We start from the raw sequence: 11,077 nt of genomic DNA, 5'->3' as shown, positions 1-11,077 counted from the left end.
TGGTTTAGTTTGTATGAATGCAATGAAAACCAATTCTGACGCAGCTGTTCTTGAATCTTTCGTAAATTCAAGCTTTTACCAACTTTCACCGATCAAACATGGCTCCTTAGACGCGGAATGACGCGAAACATGACTCGATAAAAATGAATAGGAATCAGCAAGTTGTCACTGATTCAACCATCGTGCATGATATCGCAATTGTTCCAGTCATTTCGCCGATCTTAGTCGGCTCTACCGCTTACTGTAAAAGATAAATAGACGCGAGACGAGACCATGGTTGATAAGTGCAATCGTGACACAGAGGACAATCCGATGATGTCGTCGTCCTCGTCGTCGTCGTCGTCGTCGTTCAGGACGGACCTGGGTTTTCGACCGCAAAAGGAGTTGGTGTACAATAAACTGTTGCCCTATGCGGACGAGTTTGATGTGGAAGCACGTAAGTGGCTTGCCGAGATCAAAGGTAATCTAGGATATGCTGTTATGCTTCGTGAAATCAAAGGATGCACTTGTTGGTTGAGCGGATTAGATACGTAAGTAACAGTTTCGCTTTTGCAGTTGAATTTTTTTAACGATATGTTATATCGCTATACAGTTTTATCTTAACACACGGGTGGAATTCTTTTTCAGATATATAGAGCTATGTGGAATGAAATTTAGCAAAGAGGATCATATAACGTTCGTGAAATTAGTATATGAGCTTTTCACTATACCAAATTTAGAAGTAGACTTTATAACCGGCATCGCCAGAACATTGATTAACTTACTAAAGTAAGTAAAATAGGAATTGATGGACATTGTTGATCAAGTACACATATTAAACATTTCTGAATATACACGTGACAAAGTTCTAAAAAAAAAATATAATTTATTGTTTTCAGTAAAAAAGAATTAATTAGTCCAGATGAATTGGAACTTCCATGGAGACCTTTATACGAGTTACTGCAGCCTCTAAGGAAAAACTCAGCAGGAATATATCGTCCACCTTCATTCTTTGCAAATTTATTATATTGTGTAATTCGTTGCGTGAAGACTTATTTCCCTGTAAGGATTGCTTTTTGAAAGAAAAAGAGATATGTCTGGATTCAGCACATGACTAATTATATTTAACCATATTATTGCGACAGTTGAACGCCACGCAAGAAATATTAGATGAGCTACGTCCATTACTCTGTCCTTTTGATGAATCGGCAGCGTGTGAAAGCACTCTGCTTTTAGAGTGTTTCTTACCATTGCAACTACCTCCTAAGCATCATTCCATGGGATATCAGCTCTGGTTTGATGAATTTATGACTATGTGGAAAGTATGCCACAATGCGCCACAATGGGAAGACAGTATAATGTGGTTAATGGCAAAATTAGCGACTCACAATATTGGATATATCGACTGGGAACCACATTTTCCATTAATGTTTACTAGATTTATACGGTGTTTGAACTTACCTGTAACATATAAGCAAATGTCTAATCACAACAAGATTCACAAGCTAAAAGTGATGCCAATGGCTATGTGGATAGTAGCAATTTTGGTAAGATGATGCAAATTCTTTTGTGAATATAAATAGTAATGAAATATATTTTAACATCTATATATATTTTGCAGGGAAATGGCTCAAGTGCACAGATGTATTTGGAAAAGTTTTTAAAAACTATAGAGACATATCTTTATCCAGCAAATTATGGACGATGGACAGTGAAATTAAGAGATTTTCTTGCCAGACTTCCATATTACTTCATCCAACGTTTACACAAGTATGTAGATGTTTAGATGTATGCATTTTTATTGTATTTTTCTTTATTTATTTATGTTTTTATTTTACTCAACATTGTGCAGAAATAAAAGTACATGTTTTATAAAAATAATTGAATAACATGTTTGTATGATTTCAGAGAAAGATACGCCAAGCCAACGTGGGAAACTCCAATTCCTGACAATTACAAGTTAACTGATAGTGATGTCGATTCTTTCGTTAAGGGTATACTGCCGACAGCTATGACAGCAATGTACAGTAAATTTGCTATAAACGAGGCCTGCCAAGCTCTACAATTCCTTGCAACTATGAGACCAAGTTTAGTAATACCGAATATATTGGAACGAATGTACTCGACATTCGATTCATTGACCGAACCGCATAAACTTACGGCCTCCATGATTTCCATGGCGGTTGTTGCCAGACCACTGGTACAAGGCTCTAGGAATATAAATGAAGATTACACGTATCCAGAAGGGCCAGCGCACGTATTGCCGTTGCTGTTCTCCTCGTTACCTGGAATCGATCCGAACGACAATGGAAAATGTTTCGCTACATTTCGTTTTATTTCCGTCTTCGTCACGTTGATTCCTGTTGTGGATTCCTCTAGGTCGACCGCAGTTATGACCGAAGATGAGAGGATGATCTGCGAGGCGACTTCACGTTTCGAGGACTTTGTATTGCAGTTCCTAGACAGAGTGTTCATATTTATAGACTCCAGTTCGTTGGAAAACGTGCGGCTCGAGAGTGGTGGCGACAACTGGAAAAGTCAGCTGGAGAAGGTCGCGGAAACGGCGCTTGCTGGCGTATGCACGACTCTCCTGATGAATACCAGCGACGCGATTTTCGAGAGCGCTCTACACAAGTTGCGCACATTTATAACGGAACGAATTCTCGAGACCAAAGTCGCCGGTCAATTGGCAGCAGTAGTTTGCAAGAGCTTCACTCGCTTCAGAGGACGCAATACTCTACGCGCGTTGGTGCCTGTGTTGGCGCAGACCATTTTACCGCTGACCGAGGGAGACGACGTGCTGAAGGAGGAGAATTTGGATCATCGGCTTCTGCACGCTATGCTCATATTGTCCGCGATCTGCGACACACCGGGCAGTAACTTGATACCGCATTTGGATACGCTGCTCAAGATTCTCGATCGTGTTTTGCTGTTGAAATCGACCGACGGGAATAAACTAGCCTGTCGCTTGTTGAAATCTGTTCTCTCATCATTGTCGCTCACCACTCCGTACCAGTACAAGTTCGACAACAAAGACAACAATGATCCTGACTATCCTTACATCAGAGACTGGGGTAAAAACGTGGATATCGATAACTTGCGCATCCATTGGTACATTCCTGGTGAAGAAGAGATCGCTGCTATACAACGAATATTCTCGAGATATTTAATCGTCCAGATTGATAAGCTTAAAGGATATTGCGAAGATTCGAACACGTTAACTAGGTCAATTGTGATACATTTTCATATTTTCATATTAATATTGTCTTATTTTATATTTCGAAAAATATTGCTTTGAAGATTTAAATCTTTGATAAAAGTATAAAGTTACGGAATTTTTGCGCCATTCAAACAGAAGTAAAAAACAAAGTTTTTTGAATAATGTATAAAATATTTAGATTAGATTGTGTCAAATGATAAAGTTTATAGAAAAATATGCAAATAATTATAGGGAGGAGCTGTTTGCCAGTCTGAATATCGTATGCAACATTCTTAAAGGCTCGGAGCACGTTTTACCAACATGGGAAGAAGAACCGCTCAAGTTAATTGATTCTTCCATAAGATATAATATATCTATTATGCCTCTAAATGAAGTAAAGAAACACGCTACGATGCCCGACGGTAGCAATGTTAGATATTATCTTGTTGGGATTATGAGCCAAGTTCAGCGGGCGATGCTTGAGAACGCGGAGGACAATACAAAGAGTTTCTTCGCATTAATACAGGTGCGTAAAACAGTTTTCTCACAAACAGAACACATTCTCCAAGTTTTTCTTTGTTTATCACGTAAGATTTTCAAGAGCGTTTCGCTTAAATTGTAGATTTGGAACAGTCTGTTACTGGGAAAAACCCAACCGCGCGAAGTGTACGAAGCCCGACGCAAAAATTTTCAAGTCGCCAAGAGAATGTTTGAGGATAAATTGCTGAAAAACAAAGGCCGAGTGGGTCCGATAATATTGGAGCGTTGTGATACGCAATACGTTCTTCGACAAGTACTGCAGTCGAACGTATTAACGGAAACGCATAAACGAATAATATTGGAACTGTTCACATTGGCTGTGAGCAGATACGCGGACGTGCGTTCGAAAGCGCAATCCGGCCTTTTCTCCGTCTTTAAGTTCTTTCCGTTTTCTCATAAACTTATAATTCCCCATGTTATTGATATTTTGGCGAAAGACACCGAGAAACATCACGATGCATATAAGGTAACGATGGTTACATTATAAATGACAATCGTTGTATATAAGTAATTATTTACTCAGCGATATATTAAATTTTTTAATTATTTAAAAACAGGGTGTCCTCTATTTGTTGCTCGGATCGGAAAGCTCCGTTATTACGAAAGTAGATTTGAATATACTGAGATCATTGTGGCCGGCCATCGTGCTTTCCAAGCCATCCGAGAAGCTGTCGGTGATCCGTCTTAAGGAGGAGATTGTACTTGCTGTAAACAAACACTTCTACACGAGTATGATCAAATTTGAAATGCCCGACAGCTGCTTGACAGCCGCACGCGCGTTGTGGAAACACTTTCCGCAACCGAGTTTGCCGCAACCCGATGAAAATGAGATGCAGAAAGGTGTGCAGAACTTGAGGAAAATGAACGAATCTAATCTGACGGCGTATACCGGATTGCAGGATGAATTGCTACGTTGTATACTCGAGGAATCACTGCACTGGCGACACAAACTAATGGCGATGGGCTTTATACGAGATTTAGTTCATCCGGATCAAGCCTACTCCGCGCAAGTAGTGCGTTACTTTCTGCAAACACTCATACACGATTCCTTGGAGGAAAGAAAGATCGCTATTAGGGTGGTGATATTTATGTTGAAGCAACAGAAGCGAAAACATCCGAAGGTATGCAATTCTTATAAGATTTTGTATGACGAATATTCGTTACATGTATATATATATATTTGCGTAAATTGTATTAAAACATATACTTAAAGGTAACAGTTGATATACGCAGCCTATGCAAGCAGAGCAGCACTTCAAATGAGGAGGAGCTATCGCGAAATGTTACACCGGGGCTAAGAACTGACAATAGGTGGCTTCAATACAATTATGAGACCCGTCCGTTGACCGCCGAACAATGGGACGAGCCCAGATACGCTCATAAACCATACGTAGGTTATTACGCGTGGCCGAAAATTTTGAAAGTACATGCTCCTTCGTCTCAACAACTTTGCCTCGATCCGGAAGCACGCGAGCTGACGGACTGCGAGAAGGAGGTCTATCACTTTTTCGACAATCCGCACAACATCGACAAGCTTATCAGTTATTTCAGTCTGGAGGAAAAGAAGGGCAAGGACAAGTTTAACGCAAACAGATGTTTCCTGTTCAAGAGACTGTTTCGCAATCATGGGATCGTTCATTTGAAACATTTTCTGCCGCATTTGCAGCGGCTAGTGATGGACAAACACGAAAGCAGTCAACGATGCGTTGCGGAGATCATGGCTGGAATTATCAAAGGCGCCAAGCACTGGCCGTTTCAAATGACGTGCGACATGTGGCAGGCGTTATTGCCGATCATAAGAACTGCGATCGTAAATTTGACGGAGGAGACTGTCATGGATTGGGGAATATGCTTCGCAACGGCACAGCAATGCAGAGATCCAAATCGGCATCACTGGTTGCTAGAGTGTCTGATGGAAGAACCGCCTCTGAAGGATTTGGAATCTTCGTTCGTGGAATGCGGTCGTCTGTATGTGCTGCAAAGTGCTCTGAACCAACAAAGGTGGCGAGTGACTGAATTGTTGCAGCGTTTGCTAGTGCGCTTGGAAGACCGATTGTTAACCAATCCGTTCCAGAACTTACGTGAACGCTTGGGATCCATGTTGGTTACTGTGTTTGATCTAGATCTCAAATTTCCACACAATTCCGACGCTTTAATTCCGCGAATGCAGACTTTGATCGATAAGATTGTGCCAAGATTGGAGCAACTTGTAGAAGATGACAATGTAGCAAAAATGAATAATCTGAATAAGGAAGAGAGTTTGTCGGAGAAAGTGGCTAATGTTTCATTTGACAGATTGCCGGAAGTACCTATGTCTGAAGCAGAAGAGCAGGAAGTGCCTAGAAGATTGTTGAAAACTGTTTGCAAATGGATTATAAGTAGTGCGTCTTGTTCGCAATATGCTGCAGTGTCAGAATTTTATCAGATATTCCCCATCATATGTCAGTTACAGAATACGGAAGGGGATGAGGAGCTCAATAAGATGTGTTTACACACTCTGGCAGTACTCGCACATGCATTTACACTGCCGGAAGTTATGTCGGTAGCATTAGCCGCGATCAAGACGATGTCCGAACACTCGTCATGGTCAGCAAGATCTACTTGCTTGGAATACCTTCAAGTATTGGTTTTTCACAATATGGGTATAATTCTTAGTAACTTGTCGTGGATCGAATGTGTTAAAAGTATCGTTCTGCGCTTGTTGGAGGACGACCGTTTAGAAGTTAGGGAAAAAGCTAGTCAAGTGCTCGGCGGATTGTTACATTGCACGTTTATCGTCGACCAGGAGAAGCTGTTGGCAAGTTGTTGAATATTATTTAGAACTTCTAATACAGCAGGTATAATTGATTCTTTGCACTTCCGATTTAGGACTTTTGTTTTTAATTTCTTAATTAATCAACAAATTCTTTAGATAGTGCTCTGAATTTTTTTAACAGTCATAATATTCGAATGTGTAAATGTGTATGATCCAGAGATTATTGAGAGATGTGAAAATATTTAATCGGAAGTCTAAGGCATTAATGATATCTAGTATATGCAGTAATGCTCGAGACTAAAATATTTGTGCGTTTAGGAGGAACTCAAGAGTAAATCAAGGACACGATTGCACAAAAGAGTTACTCCTACCGACGGGGACGCGTTGAGAAACGCCAACATTGACGCGATACGTATGCGTCATGCTGCCGTGCTCGGACTGTGTGCTTTTATTCGTGCTCATCCGTACGATGTGCCCAAATACGTGCCTCCAATATTTGAGCATCTCTCTCTTCACATGAACGATCCACAACCCATACCGGTAAGTTGATTATTTCTCTTTGCTTCTTTATACAATTATCTTTCTTAAATATTTGTGAATATTCTACTGTTTATTTACCAAAATTGATTCCATTTATTATACGATAATTACCAATGTCTAATAAATTTTTTTCAACGTTTAAATTACAGATGACAATAAGGAAGACTCTGAGTGATTTTAAACGAACGCATTATGATGGTTGGATAGATCACAAGCAACACTTTACGGAGGAGCAATTGGGTGTCTTACAAGATTTAACGGTGCCGCCGACGCATTATGCTTGATGAAGGATTAAATTTTACAATATCATTCTTGCAATATTGCGCACCGTCGCGGAAATGATAACATTAATTATAGCGAAAATTGTGTCTGAACAGAATGTAGTATATTGTAGTATGCTTATTAAAATTTAAACGAATAACATTTAAATCATCATTTATGTGTTTATCACGTTATTTTGTATGTAATATATTAAAGAAGTAAATCATATAAATAAGTTTTAGATTCTAATCAAGTTTATATGTATTTTTTAATATTGTTATTGATTTGTAAGATCCTAACTTAAGTTTTTAAGGTATAAAGCAATTGATGTTCAATAAAATTTAACAAAGATTTATATAAATAACACAAGTTTATAAATTCAAATTTTACATCAAGTTTTATTAAGAATATTGAACCAAGGAAAATTAGACTCTTTTGTGAAGATAATCTTGTTATAAATACGAGAATACATAATACAAAATTATATGTATTTTTATAGATAACTTTATAAATTTTCTTTCACATTTTTTATTATATAACTTGGTTGTGTGTTATGTAATTTAGTCTATATTGTCTCATGTAACAATTATTGTATTTTTGGCGCTCAAAACAAAGTAATCATATAATTAAGCAGTGGAGAAAAACAAAATATATAAAAATGTAATTACAAGCGTAACAGATCTACATAGTAGGAAGTTTTTATTTTATTTTTTCACGATCTTGTATTTTCTGTTTTCATACATTTCTCTTTTTGCGTTTTCTCTCCCCTTCTGATTATATTAAAGTAAAAAAAGTGAAGTACAGAAAATTCCACAATACAGATCACAGCACTGTGGACTTGTAGCAACCTATTATTTCCCGCTGTGTGTAAAGTAGGAGACTGCTTATACTGCTTAGCCATCGCGTAAGCGACAGTAAGCGCAGTATAATCATAGTAGTATCCGAATTGTGCCGGAATCATCGTTAAAATGGATGTCACTTTGTTGATATTTGCCGCCTCAGTGATTATTGTATTAATTATCATATGTACTGCATTTTTACAACGCCGATTCAGTACGTTCTTGTTTAATAATAATTTTTTTAATCAGTTTCATTTTACATCCATTACTTAACCTTCAAATTGATTTTCAAGCAGCTGTTATATCAGTTGCATATTGCTAACTACTAATTTCATAAATAAAATGTATTATTTATGAAAAATTAATAGATCTAAATTGATTTGTCAATTGACTAAACAATTGTAGAAATTTGAGAACTTTTGTATCTTATTTATTGAAAAAAATTTTTACTTATACCGATTAATAAACAAGCATATTTTTTTCTTTAGGTACCCAGAAAAACCAAACTAATACTCAAGATGCAATAGCACATGTTCGACCAATAAGAAGAGCAACTGGTGTTAGAAATGTTAGACATCGTATGCAGGGAAATGCTCATCAATTCCATGAGGAAAATAACAGAGAAATAGATGAAAGTAACGAAGATATGGATGATAAAGTTGAATTACCAGATCATAAAATAGGAACGAAAAAACGAGCAAAGCTAGCGGCTAAAGCAGAGAAGAAGCTCCAGAGAGAAGCTGCAGAACGAGATAGAGAAGAACGTAAAAAACGAGAAGAGCTTTTACAAAAAGAAAAGGATAAGCAGACCGAGAGAGAACATGCGGAGCAATTGCGTGCAGAAGAAGCTGAGAAAAAAGTCAGAGAAGAAAAGGAAAAGAGAGAGTACGAAGAATATTTAAAGATGAAAGAAGCTTTTAACATTGAAGAAGAAGGTTATGAGCAGGAAAACAAAGAATACGAAGAGGATTTATTACAAAAATTTCTTGCATATATAAAGGAAAATAAAGTGTTGGTTTTAGAAGACCTAGCTGCACATTTTGGTTTGAAGACAGCTAGCGTAATAGAAAGAATTCAAGAATTAAAAGCCGATGGTAATTTAACCGGAGTAATTGATGATAGAGGTAAATTTATTTACATCTCAGAAGATGAACTTTATACTATTGCTACATTTGTACAACAACGTGGTAGAATAAGTATCACAGAATTAGCTGAAAATTCGAATAACTTAATTAATTTGACACCTCTGAAAAGCTGTACTGTTTCAGTTAGTTAGTTAAACATCATGCTAGATTTTTATTGTATATATTTTATTGGTTTGTTATAACTTTTTTAAATAAATCACATTCTGTTCTAATAATTCATGTCTATAATATAAATTGATTGTTAATAATGTTAGATCTCAAATAAAGATAAGTGTCATGAATTTCTTTCTCTGATTATAAATTTTTTTATATACGAACAATACTTTATATCGCTTTGCAATCCTGCTAGTGATTAAATGATATTTTTAATGTTCTGTGTTTTGTGGAAAAAATTATGGAAACTACAGATATTAATGTAATAAAAATATTAATATTAAGGTATATATTTTTTAATAATTGTTTTTTTGTGCGGTTGAAATACATTGAAAAAATTAATAGGAATAAAAATAATTACGAAACATTTTTAAAGTAATTTTAGATATAAATACGCTAAATATTTTGCTATTTTTAACAAATCAAATCCCACGCCGAACATGCTCGAACTTGATAATTATATTCGACATTTCGTTTTCTTCCGTTAAGTATTGTATTTTTTAACGTTAAACACCTGTGAGAACGGAGAGAATTTTGCGACGCAATAAAATCTGACGACATGGGAATCAATGTTGCATCAGATTCTAGTTTACCTTAAGCTGCAAGCTATACACATCGATTCTCATTTTCTCCTGAATGTATAATTTATTCTATTTAATGTAATAGGTATGGCGTTAACACACGCGACTGCTTTGTCATAAAAATAAAAAATATATTGCGCAGTGATTACGCGTGTAACTGTATACGCCGGGGGATGTCTGCACATGAGATCGGTGAATCTGTTCTTCGTTACTTTAATTTTATTAATTTTTTATTTTTTATTTTAAACACTTTTTAGTTTTAATATTTTTCATATAATTAAACCCCCTTTCTTCATTCCTTCATGCCTTGTTAAACTGAAAAAAATTCGAAATTACTAAACTTATTTGTAAAACTTATTTATAATTTCATCGTGTATTTATTATTTTATGTGTTCCGTTATAAAACGGAATCCGCGTCTTTGGTTCTGCAGATTAAGATATAGATGATTATAAAGGATTAGATAATTTTTATATGTTGTTACTAGAGACATTGTAAGACATTTTTTAATGATTCTATCGATGAATTATTAATGAAAATACAGATCAGATCTCTTATTAATAAATAAGACTGATGAATATTCTGTGAACCTGGAAAAACTAGTTAAAACAAATTTATAACACTATTAACCAACGAAATGACGCAATGGAGAAAATTATTTCTGAAGTAAAGATCAAAATTAATTCATTCATTATTTCATTCAAATTATTATTGTTTATTTGCACTAAAGCAGATATGTAAGTTTAATATTAATTTTTAGATACATCGCGCGGCCATATATATATTTTTGCACTTTTGAAGTTAGAATATTTTTATTTGCATCAAAGTGATGTTCTACGACAAAAAAGCTGGAAAAGCATCTTTTCGGCAAAAAATTTAGAAAAAAATGACGCTTCTAAACATTTTTATTTTTATACATAAAAATGAAATAATTATTTTTGAACAGTTGATTCTGTTCAACTTCAATTTCTTGTATAAAGTTTTTGCTGAAATTTTTTGCGATCCTTGGACATACAACTAATGTGTATAAGAACTCATATATATTTATATTTTATCTTAATAATAATATTAATGTAGATTAAAAGAT

The 11,077-nt window shown here is 35.9% G+C and overlaps 2 protein-coding genes across 2 annotated transcripts; both read left to right on the top strand.

Moving 5' to 3' along the window:
- Positions 1–39: 39 nt before the first annotated feature.
- LOC105674598 (proteasome activator complex subunit 4B-like) lies at positions 40–7,442 on the top strand. Its single transcript, XM_012371050.2, has 12 exons — positions 40–530; positions 628–768; positions 879–1,041; positions 1,125–1,526; positions 1,601–1,749; positions 1,888–3,204; positions 3,431–3,704; positions 3,801–4,184; positions 4,276–4,839; positions 4,932–6,515; positions 6,792–7,013; positions 7,163–7,442. Exons 1-12 carry the CDS (start codon positions 274–276, stop codon positions 7,295–7,297), a joined length of 5,592 nt encoding a protein of 1,863 aa, XP_012226473.1. The 5' UTR covers positions 40–273; the 3' UTR covers positions 7,298–7,442.
- A 535-nt stretch (positions 7,443–7,977) lies between these two features.
- Positions 7,978–10,137, top strand: LOC105674599 (DDRGK domain containing 1). Its single transcript, XM_012371051.2, has 2 exons — positions 7,978–8,327; positions 8,602–10,137. The coding sequence occupies exons 1-2, from the start codon at positions 8,243–8,245 to the stop codon at positions 9,387–9,389; spliced, it is 873 nt and encodes a 290-aa protein (XP_012226474.2). The 5' UTR covers positions 7,978–8,242; the 3' UTR covers positions 9,390–10,137.
- The last annotated feature ends 940 nt before the right edge of the window (positions 10,138–11,077 follow it).

Source organism: Linepithema humile, chromosome 1 (genome assembly GCF_040581485.1).
Source record: "Linepithema humile isolate Giens D197 chromosome 1, Lhum_UNIL_v1.0, whole genome shotgun sequence".
Lineage (NCBI taxonomy): Eukaryota > Metazoa > Arthropoda > Insecta > Hymenoptera > Formicidae > Linepithema > Linepithema humile.
The sequence above is the reverse complement of the archived record's forward strand: the minus strand, read 5'-3'. Positions and strand labels throughout refer to the sequence as shown.